The sequence below is a fragment of the Pongo pygmaeus genome, chromosome 23, assembly GCF_028885625.2.
Source record: "Pongo pygmaeus isolate AG05252 chromosome 23, NHGRI_mPonPyg2-v2.0_pri, whole genome shotgun sequence".
Lineage (NCBI taxonomy): Eukaryota > Metazoa > Chordata > Mammalia > Primates > Hominidae > Pongo > Pongo pygmaeus.
The window spans coordinates 53,555,237-53,582,635 of record NC_085931.1 but is presented as its reverse complement, the minus strand read 5'-3'; the positions used below and the strand labels follow the sequence as shown (position 1 = coordinate 53,582,635).

The 27,399-nt window shown below is 55.3% G+C and overlaps 2 protein-coding genes and 1 non-coding gene across 5 annotated transcripts in view; 2 read left to right on the top strand and 1 right to left on the bottom strand.

The window, feature by feature from the left end:
• Window positions 1-19,309, top strand: part of LOC129023351 (NADH-cytochrome b5 reductase 3) — a 30,161-nt gene extending 10,852 nt beyond the window's left edge. The window contains exons 2-9 of the mRNA XM_054469994.1: window positions 2,274-2,405; window positions 7,344-7,416; window positions 7,806-7,912; window positions 10,479-10,608; window positions 11,081-11,164; window positions 11,380-11,465; window positions 14,131-14,230; window positions 18,177-19,309. Of these exons, the coding sequence (XP_054325969.1) occupies window positions 2,274-2,405; window positions 7,344-7,416; window positions 7,806-7,912; window positions 10,479-10,608; window positions 11,081-11,164; window positions 11,380-11,465; window positions 14,131-14,230; window positions 18,177-18,349 (885 nt within the window). The 3' untranslated portion in view covers window positions 18,350-19,309. The remainder of the gene's footprint in view (window positions 1-2,273; window positions 2,406-7,343; window positions 7,417-7,805; window positions 7,913-10,478; window positions 10,609-11,080; window positions 11,165-11,379; window positions 11,466-14,130; window positions 14,231-18,176) is intronic.
• A 4,194-nt stretch (window positions 19,310-23,503) lies between these two features.
• LOC129023776 (U12 minor spliceosomal RNA) lies at window positions 23,504-23,653 on the bottom strand. Its single transcript, XR_008496922.1, has one exon. It is a non-coding gene; the product is annotated as a U12 minor spliceosomal RNA (small nuclear RNA).
• A 249-nt stretch (window positions 23,654-23,902) lies between these two features.
• The window catches only part of POLDIP3 (DNA polymerase delta interacting protein 3), a 30,034-nt gene continuing 26,537 nt past the window's right edge, over window positions 23,903-27,399 (top strand). Inside the window, exon 1 of one of the 3 annotated variants that reach the window (XM_054469987.1) lies at window positions 23,903-24,106. In XM_054469987.1, the coding sequence (XP_054325962.1) occupies window positions 24,048-24,106 (59 nt within the window). In that variant the 5' untranslated portion in view covers window positions 23,903-24,047. The remainder of the gene's footprint in view (window positions 24,107-27,399) is intronic. The other 2 variants (XM_054469988.2, XM_054469989.2) reach the window with 2 other exon arrangements.

Genomic DNA, 27,399 nt, shown 5'->3' with positions numbered 1-27,399 from the left:
CTTCTGACCTCAAGTGATCTGCCTGCCTTGGCCTCCCAAAGTGTTGGGATTATAAGTGTGAGGTACAGCGCCTGGCCTTTTTTTTTTTTTTTTTTTTTTTTTGAGATGGAGTTTCACTCTTGTTGCCCAAGCTGGAGTGCAATGGCATAATCTCGGCTCACTGCAACCTCCATCTCCTAGGTTCAAGCATTTCTCCTGCCTCAGTTTCCCGAGTAGCTGGGATTACAGGCATGCACCACCACATCCAACTAATTTTTTGTATTTTTAGTAGAAACTGGGTTTCACGATGTTAGCCAGGCTGGTCTCGAACTCCTGACCTCAGATGATCTACCGCCTCAGCCTTCCAAACTGCTGGGATTACAGGCGTGAGCCACTGCACCCGGCCTTTTTTTTTTTTTTTTTTTTTGATATGGAGTCTTGCTCTGTCTCCCAGGCTGGAGTGTGGTGGTGTGATCTCGGCTCACTGCAGCGTCCTCCACAGGCAACCTCCTGCCTCAGCCTCCTGAGTAGCTGGGATGAGTAGCATGCGCCACTGTGCCCGGCCAGGGATTCGGGTTTTCTAACCAACTTTTAGGGTCTTTTTTTTTTTCAATAGAGACAGAATTTTGCTATGTTGCCCAGGCTGGTCGCAAACTACTGGGCTCAAGCAATCTTCTGCCTCTGCCATCCGAGTAGCTGGGACCACGGGCGTGTGACACTGCAACCAGCTAACTTTTTTTTTTTTTTTTTGAGATGGAGTCTCACTCTTGTTGCCCAGGCTGGAGTGTAATGGCATGATCTTGGCTCACTGCAACCTCCGCCTCCCAGGTTCAAGCGATTCTCCTGCCTCACCCTCCCAAGTAGCTGGGATTACAGGCACCCGCCACCACGCCTGGCTAATTTTTGTATTTTTAGTAGAGATGGCGTTTCACCCTGTTGGCCAGGCTGGTCTCGAACTCCTGACCTCAGGTGCTCCACCCGCCTTGGCCTCCCAAATTGCTGGGATTACAGGCGTGAGCCACTGCACCGGGCCTACAACCAGCTAACTTTTTATATTTTTGTAGAGACGGAGTTTCACCATATTGCCCAGGCTGGTCTTAAACTCCTGGACTCAAACTGTTCACATGCCTCCGCCTCTCAGAGTATTGGGATTACAGACTTGAGCCACTATGCCCAGCCGCCTTTTAGGGCCTTCGTGAGGCTGAGATGTCGGGGGCAGGGGCTGGGAAGGAACAGCCCCTCAGGGCCGTGTGGCAGGGTCCCCGTGGGCCTGAGGTATCCCAGCGTGGTATAAGGGATGGGTGGACTCTGGGTCAGCTCCTCACCTGCCAGCTGTGTGACTGGGTGAGTCGCTTTGCCTTTCTGGGCTGTTTCCTCATCTGCGAACTGGTGGTGGTGACAGTGCCCGCCACACGGGGTTGCTGCGAGGGCCGTTCCTGTGTGGTGCCCGACGTGGCCCTGGGATCCCACAGGCTGTTGGCTTTGGTGATCTGAGCATTAGGGTCTCAGCTCTGGGGGCCTTGCAGATCACCTGGTCCACTCCGGTTGACGGGGGAAGGGACTTTCTCGGGGTCACACAGCCAGTTACCTTCCCAGTGCCTGGCTCAGTGCGTCGCTTCCCCTTGACACCTGATGGCAGAACCCCAGGGCTCAGGGACACTCATGGATGTCATATGGGGGAAGTGGCTCAGTTTACCCAGCTTCACTGGCTTGTTCTAGTGTGCTCTGTGGGAGAGCAAAGAGGAGAGCATCAATCCCAGTGGCCCCAAGGGACTGGATTTAAAGGTGCCATAGAGCCATTTGGTCAGCGTAGGCCTTTCAGATAGATTCTGAGTTGGGATTATTATTTGTCTGTTTGTCTAAGTCAAGCTAGAACTTGACATCACTTAATAAGACCAGGGAAGTTGACTAAAGGAAGGAAGAGAAGGAAGGAGCACAAATACATTATGCGCAAGATTAATTTTACTCTGAGCTTCCTAGTAGCCAAAGTGAAAAAGGGTATGTGCTTAGACCCACAGCTCTTTTTGGTCGCGGCTCTTCAGAGGAAATGGAGCTTTTTCTCATGGTACTGAGCATAGAAGCCTGGGTAATGCTCAGTGACAGGTGTCATGAGGCTGGTCTTTATAGCTTCTCCTAGTGGGCACCAAAATGGATGATGAAGCTCTCTGGATGAGGGTGGTGGGGAGAGGGTGCTCCTGGCAGAGGGGGCAGCAGAGGCCTGGGAGTGTGGACGAGCCGGTGTGTTTAGGGAAAGGCAGGCTCCTGCACTGACCCCGCGGGTCCTGTCGTTTCAGTTGGGCCATGTGGTGCTCTCCCCAGTCTGGTTCCTGTACAGTCTGCTCATGAAGCTGTTCCAGCGCTCCACGCCAGCCATCACCCTCGAGAGCCCGGACATCAAGTACCCGCTGCGGCTCATCGACCGGGAGGTGAGTGCCGGCCGCTGCCACTGCCTCACCAGCATCACAGCACTGCCCAGCGCCTACTCTGTGCTCGGGGCATGGTCCTGCTCTGAAGTAGATACTGTTGTCCACTCATTTTACAGATGGAGAAAGCAAGGTGATGTCTCTTGCTAAGGCCACCAGGAAGTAGCAGAGGGATTTAAATCCTGGTCTGTCTGTCCACAGAGCCCATTCTCTGAACCACACTCACTGCCTCATGGAAGGTCAGAGTGGAAGGAACCCCTCAGAAGTTTTAGGTCCAATCCCCCATTTATGGGGTAGGAATGCAGGGGGTGAGAGATTTGAAGATAAGGTCTCCTCCCTCCTCCCCCTCCCCTAGTGTCATTCCCCACAGCCTGGTACTGCTGGACCTGGACACCTTTCACATCTGTGCAGATTCCCTGGGTGCTCTGAGCTGTGTGGGCTTCCTCTGCCCTGTTTGATTCTTACTTTCTTTCATTAGTTAGTTCATACTTTTTTTTTGAGACAGAGTCTTGTCCTGTGTCCCAGGCTGGAGTGCAGTGGTGCGATCTCGGCTCACTGCAACCTCTGCCTCCCCAGGCTCAAGTGATTCTCCTACCTCAGCCCCCTGAGTAGCTGCGATTACAGGCGTGAGCCACCGCGCCCAGCCTAATTTTTGTATTTTTTGTAGAGGTGGGGTTTCATCCTGTTGCCCAGGCTGGTCTCAAACTCCTGGGCTCTAGTGATCCCTGCACCTCTACCTCCCAAAGTGTTGGGATTACAGGCATGAGCCATGGTACCCAGCCTGACTCCTTTTTTTCAAAGCTCTGATTATGATTTAAAACCATCCTTTCCCTCTTTTGCCATGCCGCTCAGTAAAGGCTGCTTCCCTCGGTCACTTGCCCTCTTCAGAGCCCCTCCCTTGCTCTATTTCTGGCCACCCCCAGCAGGCACAGGAGGGGTGTGGCAGGGAAAACTGAGTCACAGCAGAGAACATCATCTGCCAGGGCCCAAGTCTCCACCCTGGGCTTGTGCCTGGTGCCTCTGACTCAGGCTTCACAGGAGTCTCAGGCTTCCATGGCACGGAGCTGGCCGCTTCCTGTAACTGTTGGGGCAAGTGTCTGTAGTTGTCCCAGGAGCTCACAGAGAAGCTGACAACCAGAGAGAAGAAAAAAAATACAAAATGAAAAGTAAATTACCGGCCAGGCATGGTGGCTCGTGCCTGTAATCCCAGCGCTTTGAGAGGCCGAGGCCGGTGGATCACCTGAGGTCGGGAGTTCAAGACCAGCCTGGCCAACATGGTGAAACCCCATCTCTACTAACAATACGAAAATTAGGCCGGGTGTGGTGTGGCTCACGCCTGTAATCCCAGCACTTTGGGAGGCCGAGGCGGGCGGATCACAAGGTCAGGAGATCGAGACCATCCCGGCTAACACGGTGAAACCCTGTCTCTACTAAAAATACAAAAAAATTAGCCGGGCGCGGCGGCCAGCACCTGTAGTCCCAGCTGCTGGCGAGGCTGAGGCAGGAGAATGACGTGAACCTGGGAGGCGGAGCTTGCAGTGAGCTGAGATTGCGCCACTGCACTCCAGCCTGGGCGACAGAGCAAGACTCCGTCCCAAAAAAAAAAAAAAAAAGCCGGGCGTGGTGGTGGGCACCTGTAGTCCCAGCTACTCCGGAGGCTGAAGCAGGAGAATGGCGTGAACCTGGGAGGTGGAGCTTGCAGTGAGCCGAGATCGCACCACTGCACTCCAGCCTGGGCTACAGAGCAAGACTCTGTCTCAATCAATCAATCAATCAATCAGTCAATATGAAAATTAGCCGGGCATGGTGGCAGATGCCTGTAATCCCAGCTGCTTGAGAGGCTGAGGCAGGAGAATCGCTTGAACCCAGGAGGCAGAGGTTGTGGTGAGCCGAGATCACACCATTGCACTCCAGCCTGGGTGACAAGAGCGAAATTCTGTTTCAAAAAAATAAAAAGCAAAAAAAAGTAAATCACCACCTCCCAGATGAGACCACACTGACCCTTGCGATATGATTTTTTGTTTGTTTTTGAGACGGAGTTTCGCTCTTGTTGCCCAGGCTGTAGTGCAATGGCGTGATCTCGGCTCACTGCAACGTCTGACTCCCAGGTTCAAGCGATTCTCCTGCCTCAGCCTTCCAAGTAGCTAGGATTACAGGTGCCCACCACTACGCCCTGCTAAATTTTTTTTGTATTTTTAGTAGAGTCGGGGTTTCAACGTGTTGGCCAGGCTGGTCTCGAACTCCTGACCTCAGGTGATCCACCCGACTTGGCCTCTTAAAGTGCTGGAATTACAAGCGTGAGCCACCGTGCTTGGCCCTGTGATATGTTTTATACTTACGTAAGCAGGCACACATGTTTTTTTCTTACCCAAATGAAATAACATTTTGAAACCTGTTTTTTAACATTATTTTCCCTTGTTATTGTTATTGGTGGGTTGTTTTGTTTTTATTTGTGTGTTTTTAGAACAAGGTCTCGCTCTGTCACCCCGGGTGCTTACTGCAACCTCAAACTCCTGGGCACAAGCCTTCTAAGTAGCTGGGACCATGTGCATGCACCACTATGCCTGGCTCTGTTACTGTCGTTCCTTTTTTTTTTTTTTTTTTTGAGATGGAGTTTTGCTCTTGTTGCCCAGGCTGGAGTGCAATGGCACAATCTCGACTCACCGCAACCTCCGCCTCCCAGGTTCAAGCGATTTTTCTGCCTCAGCCTCTCAGGTAGCTGGGATTACAGGCATGCGCCACCATGCCCAGCTAATTTTGTATTTTCAGTAGAGATGGGGTTTCTCCATGTTAGTCAGGCTGGTCTCGAACTTCGACCTCAGGTGATCCGCCCACCTTGGCCTCCCAAAGTGCTGGGATTACAGGCGTGAGCCACCGAGTCCGGCCCTACTGTTTCTTAATTCCACAAAGAATGTGTGATTTATATGTGCTCACAATAAAAACTCTGTGAGGTATGACCTCCACCCCTGCCCCATTGCCACATCCCAGGGCCCCGTGCAGAAGGCCCAGGTCACAGCTCAGCATGAGCCTGCCAGACCCTATGTGGGTATCACGTTCATACACAGGGGTGTGTGGAGGTGCGGGTGTGTGCACACTCAGTTTCTTTTTTTGATAACCTGGTTTTTTAGCCAGCCATACAACATGGATCCTTTTAGTATTTCATCATAGGGATGTTACACAAGGGAGCCTGTGGCAGATGTCCTAGGACTGCAGCTTTGCCCCCTCATTGTGCCCTCGGTGGCTTTGCAGGGTCCGCAGCGGGCCTGCTCTGGGTGCTCTGTGCTTTGCCCCACCCGGCTGCCCTACTAGAGGTTGGCCAGCACCATAATTGTTCGTCTCTTGTCCTCATTTCTATTCTTTTTTTTTGAGACAGAGTTTCACTCTTGTTGCCCGGGCTGGAGTGCAATGGTGCGATCTCGGCTCACTGCAACCTTGCCTCCCGGGTTCAAGTGAGTCTCCTGCCTCAGCCTCCTGAGTAGCTGGGATTACAGGCATGTGCCACCACGCCCGGCTAATTTTGTAGTTTTAGTAGAGACGGGATTTCTCCATGTTGTTCAGACTGGTCTCGAACTTCCGACCTCAGGTGATCTGCCCGCCTCAGCCTCCCAAAGTGCTGGGATTACAGGCGTGAGCCACCGCGCCCGGCCATCTCATTTCTATTCTTCCTCCAAATATTTTCTGGTACATGGGTGTCTGACCTTGACCCTTAGGACCAGTTGATAGTCCTGGAATCCACTTCTAGAAGGCCTTGGGGCTCTGTTTGCCCCTAGTGCAGAAGCTTCTGGTAGAGGCAGCTTTGAGGCCTGGGCTGCCTGGCAGAGGCTGGTGGGCCCCCTGCACCCCTGATCCTGAGTGTCGTTTGCACCGTCTTTCCTGCGATTTGCCTCTGCTCACACGTGTAGGGATGGGTCTCTCCTTGAGGCAGCTGCTCTGTGCTGGAACACTGCTCAGGTCGGAGAGTTCTCGTACTTAGCCGAGATGGCATCTGTGATGTCCTGCCCTGTTGGAGAGGTCTGTTGTCCCCCTCTAAGTGATGACACCATCCACATGTGGCTTTGCCACGTTTGGATGTAAGCGCCTCTTCAGCGCCCACCTTCCATGTGGCTTCTTCACATTCCCTCTCCTGGCCATGCTGGGTACTGGGGACCCCACAGGGAATGCACCCTCGGGGCGCTGGGTTTGGTTCCAGCTCCGACTGGAACTGCTTATGTGATTGTCCCTGGCCTGAGCGTAAGACCCACTTAACAAGACCTCAGGGGTTTTAGTCTCAGCTCCTTCCCTGGCCCAATCTGGCTCTTAGCCAGCCCCCCTCCTCCTCTGCCACTGTCCCAGCCACTGACCATACCCTGGGTGCCCACCCCGTGCAGGGTAGAAGCCTGCCTTTGGGCTCTTGGAGTTCCTGGGCAGGGAAGGCTCCCACTTTCTGCCCTGTGAAGCGCACCTCAGTCCTGGCTGCCCCATTTCCCAAGGGGCTCTCAGGTGCAGTGGCTTCTGCAGCCCCTCTCTTGGGATGCAGGCCTGGGCACGTGCAGCCTTGTTTAGCTCTGCCCCCGTTTGCCCATCCAGCCCCCGAGTTCTTCCTGCCCCTTCAGGCCACTGCTTGAGCTGATGGCAGAGATGGATTCCTCCCTTCCCGTCCTGGAAGTTTTTAGGGCTGTCTGGCATCCTCCCTTTGGGACCCTGGGTTCATTCCCTGCTCTGGCCACCTTGTTTGTGGCCTCCTAGACACACCCAGCGTGCGCCTGGCCTCAGCACCTCACATGTAGCGTGCATGTGTGTGCATCTGCGCTTGGCGTCGGCGTCACTTCTTACAAGGACAAGCAGGCACTGGGGAAGGGTGGGGACACAAAGGAGGAATGGGATGGGGGCTCCGAGGCCTGGGAGCCGCCCTGGGAGGCCTCTGCCCTGGGGACTGTTCAGCAGCTTTGGGCCTCTCTCCAGATCATCAGCCATGACACCCGGCGCTTCCGCTTTGCCCTGCCGTCACCCCAGCACATCCTGGGCCTCCCCGTCGGTGAGTCACGCCCCTGCCAGGCCCACTCGGAGCCTGGCTGGCAGCTGGGGCACTAGATCAGAGAGATGGGAGCTTCACATTTCCACCAGGGAGAGCGGGGAAGCCTTCAGGAGGAGGTGACAGCTGCCCTGGGCCTTTGAGGGCGAGTCTGTTGGTATGAGAGTGGGAAGGCCCAGGGTGCCTGGCAGTGGCACCAGCAGGAGTGAAGGCATGGAGGCAGGAAGCTGGGACGTGAGGGGAATCCCCAGGAGGGGTGGGAGGGGGCAGTGGGAGCTGAGGCCAGGCTAGGCTTTGAATGCCGGGTGGGGTGCAGGGGAGTGGGTTGACAAGACCCAGGGGTCACCCGCAGGATGATCTCTGGCCCAGAGTGACCCTGTTCTGTCCTGCAGGCCAGCACATCTACCTCTCGGCTCGAATTGATGGAAACCTGGTCATCCGGCCCTATACACCCGTCTCCAGCGATGATGACAAGGGCTTCGTGGACCTGGTCATCAAGGTGAAGCGTCTGGGTCATGACTGTGGAGGGGGTGTGGGTGGGTGGCCATGGCAACAGCCCATGTGGACCCCCTGGACAGGGAAGTCTCCCGCTCCCGCCCTGTGTAGCCCAGCCTCAGTCATGGCTGCCCTGCTTCCTCAGGGGCTTGCAGGGGCAGTGGCTTCTACAGCCCCTCCCGAGTCCACATCCCTCCACAGCCTGGACTCTAAAGACCCAGTGCTCCCTTGTGCCTGGTTTCTGAGTAAATAGCACATCATCGTTTACCAACAAAAGCCAAAGAAGGCGGTCTTGGCAGAGAACAGGGGCCAGGGTTCAGGGCAAGTGCCTTCAAACAAGGACAGGTACCTGCAGCAGAGGCTCCAGGAAGGCCGGCTGGCGGTGCAGACGCCCCTGCTGCGAGGTGTGACAGCGCAGTCCCATCCCTGCTCTCATGCTGGGAGATCCCTGGGAGTTGGGTCCCGAGTGTGCGGGGTGAGGCAGCCACTCCACTGTGGTCAGTGGCCGGGCCTCTGTGACACGCAGGCCCTGTTCTTACTCGTTTCCCTAAGAAATGTCCCTCAGGCCTGCTAGGGGAACATGTGAGGGGCTCATGGGGTGTTGTCTGGGAGCTGGGGTGATGGGCTCTCTGGGGTCTGCTGCAGGGTTCGAGGTGGAGGTTCACAGGAGAAAATGCAGCCGTTAGGGGCAGCAGCCCGGAACCTGAAACACACATGCCGAGTGGGAAGTAAGAGGCAGCATGACGGCCCCAGCAGGGACATTTTTATGAAAATTAGAAATACAAGTTTTCAGCCAGGCACAGTGGCTCACACCTGTAAGCCACTTTGGGAGGCCAAGGCAGGTGGATCACCTGAGGTCAGGAGTTCGAGACCAGCCTGGCCAACATGGAGAAACCCCGTCTCTACTAAAAATACAAAAAAATTAGCTGGGCATGGTGGCACGCACCTGTAATCCCAGCTACTTGGGAGGCTGAGGCAGGAGAATTGCTTGAACCTGGGAGGCAGAGGTTGCAGTAAGCCAATATCATGCCACTGTATCCAGCCTGGGCAATAGAATGAGAGCCAGTCAAAAAAAAGAAATACAAGCTTTCCTGCAGAACAGAGGGTGAGAAGCAGCCTAGACCAGTGAGTATGTGGGGTGTTGGAGACCCTCCCCAATCAAGGCCAAAGCCCTATAGCCTCCCCAGCCCAGCACCCTCAGGTACCCCTGGATCCCCCTTACTGGGCCGCAGCTGAGGCCCTGAATCTTGCCACGTCTAGGGGCAGGCACTGGATCTCAAGGGTGGCCCTGGCCCGGGCTCCTTCCTTGCTGGGGCACCCAGGCCTGGCCTCAGGAGCCTGTCTTTGGCTGGAGGACGGACACTGGACACATGGTCATGGGGAAGCCAGTGCTCCCTGCAGGGGACAGGTACCTGCGACTGAGCTTCCAGAAGGGCCACCAGGGATGGGTGGGGTTGGCTGGTGAGAGTGGCTCCCTAGCAGGTGACAGTGAAGGCGAGATCTGGGGCTGAGTAGGCACTGACCAGGTGAAGAAGGAAGAAAAGGAGCTTCAGGTGCGAAGGCCCTGAAGTCAGCAGCAGGCTCGAGGATTGAAGTGGCTGGAGGGTTGGGGCAAGGGGTGGGAGAGGTCAGTGGGGCCAGACAGGGTCTTGGAGGCCCCAGTAAGGTTTGGGGCTTTGTCAAGAAGCACAGAGGAGGTGATGAGGGCTCAAGCATCTGTTCACGTTGAAGTCTCTCTGGCCAAATGTGGAGAAGCTATTAGGAGGATTCAAATTGAGGATGAAAAACTCACAGGTGACCAGGCCTCTCCTGGCTTCGAGACCTCGCTGGCTCCCTTGGTCCTTGATAAAGGTTAGAGTCCTGGCCTGGCACCCAGGGCCCAGGACAGTGTGCTCTGCCTGCCTGTCCCTGGCCCTCCACTCCCCTCTGCCTCCACGCCCCATAGCCACCGTCTGTGCTGAAGCCACAACAGGCTCTCCTCCCTGAGGCTCTGTGTACACACTGTCCCTCCCCCAGCCACCTTCCCCTTCTCCATCCATCAGACTCCCTGGGCAGGGTTAGCCGCTCCTCCTCTGTCCCCCCATCTCTTTGTAGGTGTCAGATCAAGGCCCTTCTCTTTCCCAAGACAGTAATCCTAGAGAGTGCAGGGCAGGAAGTAGTTCCAAGAGTGAGCGAGGTTTTTAACGACAGCACAAAACAGAAGGGACTGAGTGTCCACGAGGAGGAGTGTAGCTGAGTGGGCCTCCCAGAGCCTTGACTTTGCTGACGGGTGTCAGTGTCTCCCGTTGGGAGGGGGCCCCGGAGACAGTGGGTGAAATGTGAGCGCATCCAGCCCTGGAGTTGGTTGGCCTTGTACATGAGGCTGGTGCTTTGCTTTCCCCGGATATGTCAGGTGGATGCTGACTCCTGGGAGGACGGGATGAAGGATGGGGTGCAGGACGGGTACGATTTGACGGCTGGGTGGATGGGGCTCCACAGGAGAAGGCCATATGTGGGCCTCAGAAGAGCTGCAGAAGAGGCACTTGTCTCCCGCTGTGGGCAAGAGCTAGGGCTGCGGGGGTGTCTTGCAGGTTTACTTCAAGGACACCCATCCCAAGTTTCCTGCCGGAGGGAAGATGTCTCAGTACCTGGAGAGCATGCAGATTGGAGACACCATTGAGTTCCGGGGCCCCAACGGGCTGCTGGTCTACCAGGGCAAAGGTGATTCGGGTCGGAATCCCTTGATTACACAGCAGGCTCAGAGAATTGGAGAGCTTGGGGGTGCTGGGTGCAGGGTGCAGGCCCCTGGCTCTGTGTGGATGGGTGACTTTTGTTGGGCCAGCTGTCCCTTGCTGGGAACTGAATCTCCCTGGCTGTAGAGGGGGTAAGTTGCTGGCACAGGGGTTGCAGACAGGCCGCTCCTGGGGGCCACGTCTCACCCACTGCCAACCTCCGTTTGGCTTTCTCAGCATCTGAAACAAGCAAGCAAGAGGACGGAACTGAGCCTCCGGGTTCCCAGCCTCTCCACTGCTCCTGCACCTTCCTAATGGCTGGCATTAGAATGGCAGCTGCCTCCACCTCGGACCTCACAGTGGGGGCAGGTTCTCCAGCCTCTCCAGCCCCCTCTCCAGCCTCTCCAGCCACCACACATGGCGTGTTTGACGGCTGGGCCTCACCCCTTCTCTCTCCCCAGGGAAGTTCGCCATCCGACCTGACAAAAAGTCCAACCCTGTCATCAAGACAGTGAAGTCTGTGGGCATGATCGCGGGAGGGACAGGTACATGGAACCCCCCACTGAGGCGTCCGGCGGCTCATGTTAAGGGTGGGGTTGGGGTGTGGGTGAGGCTCAGGTTCTGAGTGCCTGGGAGGTACCGGAGGTCAGAGGCCCAGGCCCAGTGGTCCTGGCCCCGCTCCCCCAGTACACCTGGGCGGGGTGGTGCCTGTGAGCAGGCCTCGCTCAGCACGTGCGAGGCCCGGCTGGCTATTTTGCAGGCATCACCCCGATGCTGCAGGTGATCCGTGCCATCATGAAGGACCCTGATGACCACACTGTGTGCCACCTGCTCTTTGCCAACCAGGTCAGTGGGCATCCCCATGATGGGCAAACACAGCTTCCCCTGCGAGGGGACTTAGGGCCTGGTGAGGTGCTGTTCAGGGGTCTGCACAGCTCTGCTGAGATTCTGGGGATGACCAGGATGGGGGGGCTCTGAATATTCTGTGCACTGGTAGCCGTGGCAGCAGCACGGCAGGCAGGCTTTGTGGTGCAGCGCCTGCGTCTGGCTGAGGGGGCTGCCTTGCGGGGAGCTCCCTGAGCACCCCCTCCCCTGGCTGCTTCCTCCAAAACTCAGAACCCCCTTCACCATGAGCACGGTTTGGAACCCACTGGTAGAGTAGGAAGAATGCTGGCCTGGGCTGGCCTGGACATGGAGGGGCCCATCTTACAAATGACCAGACATTTGCACGAAGCCCCTGAGCTACAGGGTGTCAGGGCAGGATTTGAGTGTTGGTGTCTCTGGCTCCTGATTCATATCCTTGTCCACGAGCCCACTGCCTGCCTGTCCTGGCCTGCTATGTGGCCTTGGACGAGCTACTTTCCCTCTCTGAGCTTCACTCCCTCATCTGTAGAATGAGCTGTAGAAACTGAAAAGACTGCAAGGTCTTTTCAGGTTAGTGTTTTGTGACTGATGACGTAGATTTGGGGGAGAAGATACTTGCCTGAGGTCCTTGGATGTGGGTCCTTGCCCCACCCTGCCTCCCCACAGCTGCAGAAAACTGCCCCAAGGCAAACCGAAATGGCCTTGCTAGGCCCAGGGGAAAAAGAGCCAGAAATTCTAAGCTGGCTGGTGTGGAGGGAGGGAGGGCAGCAGTGAGACTTGGTGGTGCTGGTTCAGAGTCTGTGGAGGCCGTCAGACCGTCTGTCACGTGTACCCGCCATCTTTGCAGCTGGTAGCGAGGGCAGTGTGGTCGCCTCATCTCGCACCTCCGGACACAGGCTCCGGGAGGGGCTTGACTGTGCATGTCGCGTGGGAAGTGCTGAAACCAGGACTCAAACCAGGGCATATTTTTATTTTTATTTTTATTTATTTATTTTTTTGAGACAAAGTCTCGCTCTTGTCCCCCAGGCTGGAGTGCAATGCCGCAATCTTGGCTCACTGCAACCTCCACCTCCCGGGTTCAAGTGAGTCTCCTGCCTCAGCTTCCTGAGTAGCTGCGATTACAGGCGCCCACCACCACGTCCAGCTAATTCTTTATATTTTTAGTAGAGACGGGGTTTCACCATGTTGGCCAGGCTGGTCTCGAACTCCTGACCTCAAGTGACGCGCCCACCTCAGCCTCCCAAAGTGCTGGGATTACAGGCATGAGCCACCATGCCTGGCCTAAAAAGAAAGTTACGCATAGTTAACAGAAAAAAAAAGTGAAAAGATGCACACAAAAATCCTAACAGTCATTATTTCTGAAGGGTTTCAGGTACTTTTTCTTCCATATTTTCTGCATTTTTTTCCTTGAGTTCGTCTAGCCCAAAGCCTGTCCCTGTCCCTGTCCCTGTCCTCACCCCATTAGAGCAGAAAGGGCCCTCAGCCTCCTACCCTCAGAAACTGGAAAAACTGTTCAACACCCCGTGTTCCCTGGGATGTGTTGAGGCTCATGCCCCTCACACAGCTCATCTGCTGGAGGGGAGCACCGAGGAGCTGGACCTGTGATCCCCAACCCTGGCGATTCCCGTATTCAGGCGTCCTTGGGCTACGCGGAGGGTGGGTGCGGTTCCCCAGCCCTGGGAACAGAGGAGTCACATCTGTGGCTGCCTCCTGGGGAGAGTCCACCCCGCCCTTGCCCAGCCTGGGAGCTCAGTAGCGATTTGTTAGTGGGCAGCCCTTTCTGGGTGGCAGCGCTCTTTGGCCCCCGGTTTCTTTGAGTCCCATGAGGTCAGGGACACTGCACACTGGGCTAAGGAGCCCTCTCTGTCCCTGTGTGACCTGCAAACGCTGGGCAACAGCCTGTGATCAGAAGTGGAACGGGGGTGGGGGGGGCGGGGAGTCGGGTGGGGGATTCAGGGGGAGATCCCTGATAGCCCCCGGAGGGTCCAGGAAGCTTTCCTGGAAGGGATGACGCTGGACTGAGTTCTATAGGGCTCTGTGACAGCCGGGTAGGGGTGGGGGTGGGGGAGCCGCAGGCCAGCCAAGGGGATGGGTGTGGGCAAGGCCCGAGGGGGCCAGGTGGGGTGGGGAGTGGTGTCTGTACTTCCTGTTTTCTGGAGGTACAACCTGAATGAGATCCCAGAACGCAAAAAGACTTGCTGGAGGGCTGAGGGTGCAAACCCTGAGCCTTCTCACGGGGCCGTTGCTTATTGTATGTGTTACACCCGCTCCCGGGCTGACCGCCTGGAGTATCTTGGCGCATTTCCCGTCTCTTCCCTGTTTTCTGTCACGCAGCTCAGCCGCCTTTAGTTTTTTTCATTTTTCCCACTCTCAGGACATCGAGCCCATTTCCCCACAACAGCAGAAGCAGTTCACACACTGAGTTTCTAGCGAACGCCTTCGCCCCATTGGCAGCAGCTTTGAGGGGCTCCTTAGGCTAGACAAAGAGAGAGGGGTGCCAGGGTGATCTCTGGCCGAGTCCCCTCCTGGAAGCTCCGCAAGCGTGTGGCCCGCAGGCGGGCGTGATGACCAGGCGTGTCTCTGTTGAGTGTCTCCAGGGGCAGTCTGCCACCCATCGTTCCTGACCGCCTGGCCCTGTCCCTTGTAGACTGAGAAGGACATCCTGCTGCGACCTGAGCTGGAGGAACTCAGGAACGAACATTCTACGCGCTTCAAGCTCTGGTACACGCTGGACAGAGCCCCTGAAGGTGAGCGAGGGAGGCCCCTCACTGGGTGGGTGGGAGGTGCCAGCCCACAGTTCACCTTTGCCCAGCCATTTGTGGCATTGAGCCTTTGGACAATGTCTGGCACTCACTATGGCCCTGTGGGAGGCAGGTGGTGTGGCCCCGTCTCACAGATGAGGAACGAGGGCTCACTGAAGCCACACAGCTGGAAACCACCACAGCCCGGCCTGGAACCCAGGTCCTCGCCTCCAGAGGCAGAGTCCTTTCCCGGGCGCACTGCACTGCCCAGCTGGGCAGAGAAGGCCGGCGTCCCCTCCCTGGGCGGGGCTCACTTCGGGGCAAGTCTCGGGGCAGCAGTGGCGGCTGCTGCTTCCACGTCCCGGCGTGCATACTCTTAGGTGCTGCCGAGTACACCAAGGCCATCTTCTCTCCCATTGTCAGCCCTGGGGAGTGGGCTGGGCCGACGTTGGGGTTACCCTTGTTCCACCTGTCCATGGCTGAGCTGCTTGCCAAGGGAGGCACCAAGGCCATCTTCTCTCCCATTGTCAGCCCTGGGGAGTGGGCTGGGCCGACGTTGGGGTTACCCTTGTTCCACCTGTCCATGGCTGAGCTGCTTGCCAAGGGAGTTGTGGGAGAGCCACGCTGGAGGCAGCGAGTGAGGGCAGCCCCACCCCCACCACTTGCATTGCGGTTGCCTCTGGGAGTTAAAGCGTCCTTCCCTTTTCGGCTTCAGATAGAGATGTAGGTATAAGTAATATCTCAATTTCTTCTTTGCTGTAAGAAAAGCAAAGCTCAGCCTTCCCTAGGAGTCATTCTGGTGATGTTTAGCTTCAGGGCTGAGAGACTAGGGAGTGGCGGGGACTGCGGTAGATTGGAGTGCATCTACCTGGTCCGGAGGACACAGCCCCATCCGCCGTGGGCAGTCCTGCTGTGGAGTATAGCCCAGTGTGGCCAGGGCCTCTGCTTTTCAAGAGAAGCTGGGGACCTGCATTTTCTGGGAAATTTCTAAGCGTTGGAAGCACCATTTTTGAAAACCCGTGTGAGCGCCAGTTTGGGGTCTCATGTCCTGCCATCTGCCCCTGCTTTGCCTCCGGCACCTCCTACGGCCCCACAGTTTCCCCAGGACTAATCCACAGTGGGGGGCGCACACCCTCTGCTGATGATCCACAGCAGGGGGTGCATACCCTCTGTTGATGAGGGAGCTCTGTCTACACCACCCTGCGCTCCTCTCAGAAAGGAGCACATGGGCTCCGCAACTTGCACCACCTGGCTGGTACCTAGGAGCTGGGTCACCTCGGCCCATCCCTGAGGAGGAGCCGCCCTTCTCAAATGACCAGCTTGGGTTCCAGGCCTCCAGGCTGAGAGAGCCAGGCCTGGAGGGGGCGGTGGATGTGTGGGTTGTCACCGTGTCCAGCCTCCGGTTGGACCTGCTGTCCTGGGTCAGCCCACCCCCTCCAGATCGGCTGCTCCACCTGGTGTGCTCATGAAGCCAACCTGACCCCGAAGCTGACCTTCCAGTGGGGGAGGCAGAGGACTAAAGGGAAACAGGTTTCTTAGTAAATTATAGCGCAGTTATGGTGGCAGGGTTCCTGTGATGTGGGGGGCCAAGCAGAGCCAGGCAGCGGCTGGAGCGGAGGTTGGCCAGGGCACTGGCTCTGGGAGTCTAGCTGCTGTTTCTCTTCTACTAAAGAAAGGAGCGGGCCAGGCATGGTGACTCATGCCTGTAATCCCAGCATTTTGGGAGGCCGAGGCAGTCGGATCACGAGGTCAAGAGATCGAGACCATCCTGGCCAACATGGTGAAACTCCATCTCTACTAGAAATACAAAAATTAGCTGGGCATGGTGGCGCGTGCCTGTAGTCCCAGCTACTCGGAGGCTGAGGCAGGAGAATCGCTTGAACCCGGGAGGTGGAGGTTGCAGTGAGCCGAGGTGGCACCACTGCACTCCAGCCTGGCGACAGAGCGAGACTCTGTCTCAAAAAAAAAAAAAAAAAAGAGCATTTTATCCTGTACCCATGTGTCAGTCTAAAGGGAGGAAGTGATAGGCAGCTTTGCTCCCTTCTGACTGCAGTTTCTAATAGCATGGGCGGGGCCAGCTTGCTGTGAGGCAGGGTTTAGCCCCATCCGGATTCCAGATGACTGATCCAGATCCCTGGTGCGCCCAGGAGCCCCCTGCCGTGTGGCCAGAGCAAGGCCTGGTCCCCCAGGGAGGGGCCAATGCTGACGCCTGGTGGCAACAGGCAGCAGCACATGCACCACCACCTAGGGACAGTTACCTGCCAATGAGAGGAATAGTTGGGTGATCTAGCATTTTTCGTGTACATTTGTTGCCACTGTGACTCACAATTAAGACTAGTCGAGGTACTGCTGTAGCATTAGATGTAAGCTGAAATTCAGAGGTTGAGAAAGAAAGTGGTAACGGGCCAGTCTGGCTGTACCGTAGCTAAGCGAAGGATGAGGAGAGCCCCAAGGACTCCAGGCAGGGGCAGTGACTGTTTCCCCCACAGAGCCACTTCCAGGACAGGTACAGAGAAAAATACACTAAGCCATGCATGGTGGCATGCACCTGTAGTCCCAGCTACTCAAAGCTAAGGCAGGAGGATCACGTGAGCCCAGGAGCTCCAGGCTGGAGGGCATTATGATCACACCTGTGAATAGCCACTGCCTGCCAGCTGGGGCAACATAGCCAATTCCTGTCTCTTAAAAACACACAGACACACTAAAAAGAAATTGCTGTGAAATTGAAAGGTGTCTTACATACCTGCACATTTTGTACACTAGCAAATACAGTTTATGCCCATGCAGCTTTTACAAGGTACTTTCAGATCCACTTCGGATCCATTGCCCAGCTATAAAAATATTTTCTGTGCCTCGCCTTGTTCCAGAGGGATTTTAGCAGGCTTACAAAGACTCATCTGGTGAGTCAGAGTGGCACAAATGGAAAGTGGGAGTGAAAGAAAAACAAGTGCAGGGCTATAAAATGAATGGAATCAGGACTGGGGTTTGTACAAAAACGGGCTATAATGCATGCTTGCTGTGAATGGGCCATGCGTATCACTCCAGGCTTCCCAGCAGCCAAGGTGAAAAGAGAAATGTGGTCAGTTACTTAACTCATGGTGTCCATGAGATAAAGAGGACCCCCTTGCTCAGCATGGTAGACTCTTCCTGGTTCCAGGGCAAGCTGGGACTGCTTTGGCCCTTCCCCGTCAGGACCTTCATAGCGTGGACTGTATGCTGTAAACTTGGGCCGTCTAGGCAGGGTGTCTGTGTCAGCCAGTGCCAGCCCGTGCCAGCCCTCCTGGCCTGAGGCTTCAGCAGCTTTTCTCTTGGTGTTGAGGGCTGTGGGGTGGCTGTTTCTGGTTGCTAAGGATAGAGACCAGCCATATCATCGTGGGCACTCAGGGCTTGAGGGGGCAGGACACACAGCTGTGGATGAGACTTGATTCCTCATGGGCCGACATTTCTTGGGGAGTCACAGTGGGCTCATGGAGGTGGGGGCAGTTAGAGACTGTCACCCTGACCAGCCTGGGACAGAGCACCAGCCTGGGGACCTCTGGATCCTGGAAGGTACATCTCAGTCCTGTCCCTGCCTCATTGTGTGACCTTGAGCAACTCTGGGTCCTCTGGGCCTCAGTTGCCATATCTGTAAAATGGGATTCATATTTCCCGCCCTGTCCACTCACTGGGCTGTTCCAAGGGCTGCACGGGAGGCCAAGTGCAAGCAAAGGGCTTCGCAAACTGTGAAGTGCAGTCAGGGGAACCATGATGGGCTTTGTACACTGGTTTCAGGCTGCAGGGCCTGTGGCCATAGGCTTGAGTCAGGGTTGGGGGCAGGGGGTCCTGGTGACAGTTTGCTGGGATCAGCCTGTCCATTCTTCAGCATTTAAGGAATTCACCGCCTAGGGTTGGTCAGTCAGCAGGTTGGTGACCACGCAGCCACACGTCAGCTTACCTGTCTCTCACCCCACAGCCTGGGACTACAGCCAGGGCTTCGTGAATGAGGAGATGATCCGGGACCACCTTCCGCCCCCAGAGGAGGAGCCGCTAGTGCTGATGTGTGGCCCCCCACCCATGATCCAGTATGCCTGCCTTCCCAACCTGGACCGCGTGGGCCACCCCAAGGAGCGCTGCTTCGCCTTCTGAGGGCCGGGCACGGTCACACGGCCACCCGCCCCGCGCACCCCACACCCTGTTCACGCTCACCCAGTCACCTCCCCACATCGCACACTGGGGCCTCGGGTTCAGCCTGGTCTGCCCGTGTCCTGGTGAATCACCCGGCTGAGCAGGCCCCCGGGGCCCCTTCGGGAGCAGGGCTGTGTCCCAGGTGGGCCACGGCTGAGCCTTCAGAGTAGGTCCTGCCTGGCACTTACTGGTCCTTACCAGAGACACCCAGCCCCATCCCTGTCCTCATGACCCCTCGTTCACCCCACACACACACTACAAGGCTGAGGGCTGCCAGCAGCCCCGTCTGCCCACCATTCCCGGCGGTGGACCACAGTCGGGATGTCAGCAGACACACATGGGCAGCCCAAAGCTGCAGGTGCCAGGGCCCACCCCAGCCTCGCCTGTCATGCCTACTCCCACCTCAGGCCCAGGCCCAGGCCTCACCACCTGGCACTGCGAGAGACATTGACACCAGAAAGCCCTCTTGGGGGCGCTGCTCCCTACCCCAGGGCCCTGGCCAGCCGGGAGCTTGGCTCTCCTCTGGCTAGAGTGGGAAGCGGGGGCTGGCCACGGGGCCCTCCCAGAACCTCAGCATTTCCTTCCAGCCCATCCAAACACTGAGGCAGCCTTGGGGAACCCCGAGCTGGGGGGTCGGCAGCCCGCTGCACCGCCTCAGGGTTTTGGGGTCCTGGGCTGGGGCCACCATCCCTGATAGCAGAACTCCCACAACCACATGTATTTATTCCTCTGTCCTAAACCGTCCCCTCCTTCCCTCACCCCCAGCACAGGGGGATTCTGAGCAGTGCCTCTTGTCTGAGGGACATATCGGTGACCTCGACGTTGCCTTTAGACTACAGTTGTGTTAGCCTCTTGCGTATCGGCTTTTTCAGAGTCATTTATGAGCAGAAAAAAAAAGAAGTAAAACTTTGCTAATATTAACCCTTCTCTAGCTCCTCGAGGGTCTGTGACCTGCGTCACACGGGGTGAGGGGGTCAGGAAAGGGCTGGGGAAGACCTAGCATTTTGTTTTTCTTCTTCTTTCTTTCTTTTTTTTTTTTTGAGATGGAGTCTCCCTCTGTCACCCAGGCTGGAGTGCAGTGGCATGATCTCAGCTCACTACAACCTCCGCCTCTCGGGTTCAAGCGATTCTCCTGCCTTAGCCTCCTGAGTAGCTGGGACTAAAAGTGCCCACCACCACACCCAGCTAGTTTTTGTATTTTTAGTAGAGACGGGGTTTTGCCATGTTAGCCAGGCTGGTCTCGAACTCCTGACCTCAAGTGATCCACTCACCTCAGCATCCCAGAGTGCTGGGATTACAGGCGTGAGCCACTGCACCTGGCTCCAGCATTTATTTTTGATGTATCTTTGTGGTAGAAAATTTGGAAAGTGCAGAGAAGTATACACAGGAAGAAAAATTCCCAACCCCCAAAGGCAAACCAGCTGAAACCACGCAACCCCAGTCACCCCAATGCACTGCAAGGCCCAAAGGCAAACCAGCTGAAACCACGCAACCCCAGTCACCGCAAGGCACTGCGAGGCCCAAAGGCAAACCAGCTGAAATCATGCAACCCCAGTCACCCCAGTGCACTGTGAGGCCCAAAGGCAAACCAGCTGAAACCACGCCACCCCAGTCACCCCAATGCACTGTGAGGCTGCTGCCTCCTGTCAGGGTCAGATGAGCCTCGAGGCTCAGGGAAACCAGAGGATGCCATCTGCACGGTGGTAAGTTACAGAGGGGATGAGGCAAGGTGGGTGTGGGGCTGTTCTTAAAATAGGGCAGCAGGAAGGCCCCAAGGAGATGGATTTGGGCTGGGATGGGAAGAGGGCTGGGACGGGAAGAGAGCTGGCCTTGCTGGGGTGGGTGGGTGTTCAAATGGTGGAAACAGCAGACCCAAAGGCCCTGCCGTTGGAACCAGCTTGTGGAATAAACTTTCAGAAACAGATCAAAGAAGGTGGGTGGCTGGAGGGGGCAGCGATGATGAGGCTGGAGAGAGAGGCAGGGCTAGGCTGGTGCTCTGGAGACTTGCTGGGTGGCCCCAGCAGCACAGTGAGGCCAGTGTGGCTGGAGGGGAGTGGGGAAGAAGAGGGGACGGGGCAGGTTCACAGGAAGGAGGGCCCAAGACCAACCTCGGGGACTAGGAGAGCCCTGTCTCCTCTCTCCCCACATTTTCCATTCTGTCTCTGGCCACCTCACTACCTACAGAGGCAGGAAAAGGAATCTCAGACCCAAAATGGCCTTCACACTGTGGCGGGGGACTGCTAGCAATGGACACGTGTTAGGTTTCATCCTTGTTTCTGTCCCTGTCTGAGGCTGAAAGGCACAGGATTTGAACTCAGGCCTGCCTGAGCCCACAAGAGGCTGCCTCCGGGACCTGGGAATAGGGGATGAATTGGACCCGATTCCCACCCTCTCCAGGTCTGTTTCCCCATTCAGAAAATGGGAGAGGGCTCTAGGGCAGCGATTCTCCATTCAGACTTGACACCTTTATTTATTATTTTTGAGACGGAGTCTCACTCTGTCTCCCAGGCTGGGGTGCAGTGACACAATCTCCCTGCAACCTCTGCCTCCCGGGTTCAAGCGATTCTTTTGCCTCAGTCTCTGGAATACCTGGGGATTACAGGCGTGCACCGCCACACCGGCTAATTTTTTTGTACTTTTAGTAGAGATGGGGTTTCACCATGTTGGTCAGGCTGGTCTGAAACTCCTGACCTCCGGTGACCCACCCTCCTCGGCCTCCCAAAGTGCTGGGATCACAGGCGTGAGCCACCATGCCCGGCCAACACCTTTAAAGTAACAGTTGTAACAGGCCCTTTACGCTGCAGAATTCACAGGCAGTGTCACCTACCTATGCGAAGAATTTTAAAAATCAACACAGCTCTAAATGAGTTATAAAAGAGCAAGAAAGAAGGCCGGGTGCGGTGGCTCATGCTTGTAATCCCAGCACTTTGGGAGGCCGAAGCGGGTGGATCACCTGAGGTCAGGAGTTCGAGACCAGCCTGGCCAACATGGTGAAACCCCATCTCTACTAAAAATACAAAAATTAGCAGGGCATGGTGGCGCGTGCCTGTAATCCCAGCTACTGGGGGTGCTGACGCAGGAGGATCGCTTGAACCTGGGAGGCGGAGCTTGCAGTGAGCCGAGATCAAGCCACCGCACTCCAGCCTGGGCAACATAGCGAGACTCCGTCTCAAAAAAAAAAAAAAAAAAAAAAAGGAAAGGACTCCAGTGAAATGATTACTATTTTCCGCACGCAAACGCTAAGCTGGTCCCCGGGACACGTGGGGCAGGCGCAGAATCCCCGGAGTCGCGGCCGCAGACGCTGCCAGACTCTGCCGACTGGGGTGCGGCTTCCGGGTGCGACTCGAATTCTTCCGCTGCCGCGCAGCTGCTCTACTGGAAATTCCGTTTGTTCCCACTGGGCAAAAAGTCCCGCGAGTCCACATAAGACAGGGAGTGTGGCCCTGGCTGGGAGGTCCGCAAGGGGCTTTCTCCACTCCAGGGATGACCGGGGACGTTGGGAGGGCCAGGGCCCCACCGGTCCCCACCTCCACGTGCCCGCCATCCCTGTCTTTAGGACCAAACGTCCAAACAAAGCTCTGAAATGCCCCGGGGGAGGGGCCATTCCAGACTTAGATTGCCTGTTTATGACAAAGTTGTGCTGGCTTTAAAAAAAAAAAGGCCAGGCGCGGTGCTCACGCCTGTTATCCTAGCACTTTGGGAGACCCAGGCGGGCAGATCGCCTGAGGTCAGTAGTTTGAGACCAGCCTGGCCAACATGGTGAAACCCCCGTCTCTACTAAAAATACAAAAATTAGCCGAGTGTGGTGGCACGAGCCTGTAATCCCAGCTACTCGGGAGGCTGAGACAGGAGAATCGCTTGAACCCGGGAGGCGGAGGCTGCAGTGAGCTGAGATCGTGCCACTGCACTCCAGCCTGGGTGACAGAGCGAGTCACCGTCTCAAAAATAAAAATAAAAATAAAATCGTCCTCCGCATCTGCCCTACACTGCCCAGCTGACCCCGTTGGCCGGCTTGTCCTCCTCCCACCTCTCGGGCCGTTCCTCCTGGCATGCCTGGAAGGGAGGAAAGGCTTAATGGTCCCGTTCTATGGGTGAGGAAAAGAGGCCTGGGAAAGGAGCCCGGCGTGGTGGGGCGGGCCTGTAATCCCAGCTACTCGGGAGGCTGAGGCAGGAGGACTGCAGGATCGCTCTTACCCAGTTTCTTTCTTTCTTTCGTTTTTCTTTTTCTTTTTTTTTTTTTTTTTTGAAACGGAGTCTTGCTCTGTCGCCTAGGCTGGAGTGCAATGGCGCGATCTCGGCTCACTGCAACCTCCGCCTCCCGAGTTCAAGCGATTCTTCTGCCTCAGCCGCGCCACCGCGCCTGGCTAATTTTTTTTTTTTTTTTTTTTTTTCAGTAGAGACGGGGTTTCTCCGTGTTGGCCAGGCTGGTCTCGACCTCCTGACTTCAGGTGATCCACCTGCCTCGGCCTCCCAAAGTGCTGGGATTACAGACATGAGCCACCGCTCCTGGCCTCTTACCCAGTTTCTGCACGGAGCTCCTGATGCCTGATGGCCAAGAGGACATAACCCCACCTGTTGTAAGGGCATGCAGTGTATTTTTAGTGATTGGACAAAATATGTGCCGAACACCTACCTCAGGCCTGGCGCATGCTGGAGGCTGGGGTTATATCAATGCAAAAGCCATTCCCTGTATTTAACACGTAAATGAATTCGTCTCTTTAACACTCCCAACGCCCTATAAATTATTTGCTCCATTTTACATATTAAACACTGTCACGAACTGAGCTGCTGTGTGAGGCCGGGGCCGGACGTATCTTTCTCAAGCACAGACAAGCGGTTATACAGGGAAGTTTGGGAGAACTGGGTAAGGCCGCACATACGGAAATTGCCAGTTTCGTGGGTCACAACGTCAATACTGTGGGCAACCTTAGACTAGCTCAATGCGCTGTTAGGGACAGTGATGAAGTGCAGAGCGTCCCCAGCCAAAGACGAGACTGCCTAGGAATTGGCGGCGCAGGCAACGGACAAAACAGCAGAAGGAGAGCACTCGCCACCTATCGACGAGAAACAGAAGACTACCCCATACTCAGTCTATTTTTGAGATGTGAACGGGATCGGGCAGATCGCAACTCCCAGGCATCCCGCAAAGTAGGCGGGTCACCTCAGGGGCGACCTTTACCCGCTCAAAAATTCGTCTCACATTAGCAGTGAGGATTCGGGCGTCACCCCGAATCGTTATTTTCCTTACTCATAAGTTTAAGGCATAAAGCAATAACAAGCTTATTTCCCAGGTAATGAATTCTATTCTCATTACGCGTATGATGAGTATCTTAGTTGACTGCTGAGGTCATGATCCAGTTCCATTGAAGTTTGTCTTACTTGTTAATAATGTATTTTGTTGCTTTTCATCTAATTGTTTTTGTCGGGGAAAATAAATAATTCATAATGTGCCGACCTTCTGTATGCAGATGAGCAGCCAGCACCGCGAAGGCTCACGGGGAACGTCCCCGCCCCTTCCGGTTCTTGCCTACTTTGAGCGGGCTGTCGCGAGAGTTGGTCCGCGGACGCCGGAAGTAGTTCGTCGCTGCGTAGCGGCCGAAGGGGCGGGCTCGCGGGCTGGGGGTGTCTCGACTGCCTTCGGTTTGCTCGGCGGAGCAAGATGGCGGACATCTCCCTGGACGAACTCATCAGGAAGCGCGGGGCGGCGGCGAAAGGACGGTGAGAGGCCTTTCCTTTCTTCGGGGTTTAGGGTCCGCGGCCTAGTGGAGCTCGAGGCGGGGGAGGTAGCCGCCTGGGAGTGACGCGGAGGACCGGGTGCGCCCGCCCCCAACCGCAGCCGCGCTCCTCATTGGCCGGTCGCTGCCGTCCCTGCCGCGGCCCTGACCGCCCGCCCACTGGCCGAGGCGCAGTCCCTCCGGCGGGCCTGGGAGGCCGACGGGGCCGCGGTTGCGACGGGGTGCCGCCTCGTGGACCTGAGGGGCTGCCCCTGGGGCCCCCGCGTTCCGGGGTCCTGGGGTCTCGGCGGCGCAGCCTCCTCGCCTGTCTGGACTGGCATTTGGGCCCCGCTCCGTGATCTCGGCGCTGCCTGGTCTCCACCCCATCTTAGAGTTGAGACAACCGAAGTTTAGTAGCAGGGAAGTGACTTGCTCCGACGGCCGAAGCTGAGGCGCAAGCCCAAATCCCTCTCCACGCGGCCTCTGTTAACACTCGCCTCCCTTTGTGCGGCGTTTTAAGTTTTCTGAGCCCGTTCATATACACGATGCCTCATTTGATCTTTTACAGTCCTGTTGTCTGCTAGCTATTCATGTTACCCCCCTTTTACTGATGGGGAACTTGAGGCTGGAAGTGGTAGAGTGACTTGCCCGAGGCCACGGAGAACTGAGCGGCGGGCTGAGCGCGATTTCAGTGCTGGCTGAGTTGGCCTCCTACATGGGCTTCAAAAACTGGTGGGTTGGGCAGCAGATTGGTTATTTCCTTAGGGAAAAGAAAGTGCTTGAGCTGGGTGAGGAGCCATGGAGGTGATTTGCAGTCATGTCTCCCAAACTTCCCCTACACCATTAAATGTTATTAGTCATTTCAAGCCTTTGTGAACTGAGTTCACCTGTATGAAGAAGTGAAAACTTTGCCCAATAGTTTCCCAACACACATTAAGTTTAAATGTCTTTGTAAATAGCCAGGATGTAAATATGTTAGATACTGCTTTCTCAGACATTTGTTCTCTCAGCAGATGTTTATTTTTATTTTTTATTTTTATTTTTTGAGACCAAGTGTTGCTCTGTCGCCCAGGCTGGAGTGCAGTGGTACGATCTCGGCTCACTGCAACCTCCACCTCCCCGGTTCCAGCGATTCTCCTGCCTCAGCCTCCCAAGTAGCAGGGACTACAGGTGTGCACCACCACGCCCGGCTAGTTTTTGTATTTTTAGTAGAGACGGAAGTTTCACTATGTTGGTCAGGCTGGTTTCGAACTCCTGACTTCAGGTGATCCTCCCGCCTCGGCCTCCTAAAGTGCTGGGATTACAGGCGTAAGCCACCGGCCCGGCCATTCAGCAGATGTTTATTAATACCACCCGTATGCCTGTGGCTAGGTTTTTCTCCTGATGTCTGAAATGTATCCCTCACCTCCTTCCCCATCCTGGACACTTGTATCAACTACAACTGCCACCACCACCTCATAATTCGCAGCCAGCACTTACCTGGCTTCTGGTTCATAACGGGCACACATTAGTATTTGTTTCCTCAACTACTGACTGTGAAAGCTCTCTCAGATCTCCATCTAGTGACTGATGTGAAGTTGGCGCTGGCTCCTCTGGCCACTTCTAAGTCCGTCCAGGTTTTGTAGGTTCCTTTGGAAGCGACAGAATGATCCACACCAGGTTCTTCTCTCTCTGAGGTCACTCCCCCAGTTTCTGACTGCAGGTGGACTGCACTGTAGTCTATTTGATCTGTACGTTTTTGGGTTTAGTGTGTGCAGAGTTTTGTGTTGGGCAGTAGGTGGGGCTGCAGGAATGGGGTGGGGGGTATGTGTGGATCCACAGGAACAGGGGCCTTGCAGCTGGATACACCTGGCACTTGCCACTGTTGGGTTCTGTTTCCCTGGCCAGGGGGCTTCTGAACTAGGCAGTTTCCTCACTTATAATGGTGATTCCTGGTTGAGGGCGATTAAATGTGAGAAGGGTTTTTTTTTTTGTTTTTTTGAGATGGAGTCTCACTGTATTGCCCAGGCTGGAGTGCAGTGGCACAGCCTTGGCACACTGCAACCTCTGCCTCTTGGGTTTAAGCGATTCTCCTGTCTCAGCCTCCCAAGTAGCTGGGATTACAGGTGCCCGACACCACGACTGTCTAATTTTTGTATTTTTAGTAGAGATGGGGTTTCACCATGTTGGCCAGGCTGGTCTCAAACTCCTCACCTCAGGTAATCCACCCACCTTGGCCTCCCAAAGTCTTGGGATTACAGGCATGAGCCACTGCGCCGAGCCAGAAGGTATGTTTTAAAGTTTGTGCCATGTGGCAAATGTTCAGCAAAGGCTGGTAATTATTTTGGACCTTTCCTTAAAGGAATAGAAGCACACAATGCACCTGGAGCATAGGTGAGCACTGGGACTCTAGAGTCAGACCGCCAAGGTTCAAATCCCTGCTTCTCCCACTTTCCGTAGAACCGTCTGCAAGTTACTTAACCATTCCTTGCCTCTCTTTCCTTATCTACAAATCATGGGTAATATCTACTTTATTGGGTTATTGTTAGGACTAAGTGAATTAATATACCTAAAGTGCATTGAAAAGTTCCTGACAACGGGCACTTAAGTGCTTGATAGACGTTAGCTTTCGTTATTGTCATTGAAGGCTTCTTAAAGTAAAGGAGTAACATGATTCAATTTTTAGCATGAAAATATTTCTTTGCCATTATGTGAGGATTGGATTGGGGCAAAGAGTGCAGGCAGAGAGACTAGCATGGAAGAACCTGGAGTGCATGCTGAGTTTAAGTTAAATCTTCTGGAAACTCCATTTTTATCTCACTTGCACAGCCAACAAAGAAAAACTAGATCCAGTGGTCCCTGTTAAGAGAATGTGAAATATCTGAACAAATTCAATGAACAGATGTCATTTCCTGCAGTAAGTTTATTTTTATTTTATTTCTTTATTTTTTTTGAGCTGGAGTCTCACTCTGTTGCCTAGGCTGGAGTGCAATGGCACGATCTCAGCTCACTGCAACCTCTGGCTTCTGGGTTCAAGCGATTCTCCTGCCTCAGCCTCCCAAGTAGCTGGGACCATAGGCACGCGCCACCACGCCTCGTTAATTTTTTTGTATTTTTAGTAGAGATGGGGTTTCACCGTGTTGGTCAGGCTGGTCTGGAATTCCTGACCTCAAACGATCCACCTGTCTCAGCCTCCCGAAGTGCCACTGTGCCTGGCCATACATTCTATTTACATAGCACCTAGAGGAAATCTGCATACTTGGAACTTTGGTTTTAATGTTGCGTGGATATTCCAGGAAGAATTTTGTTGTTTAAGAA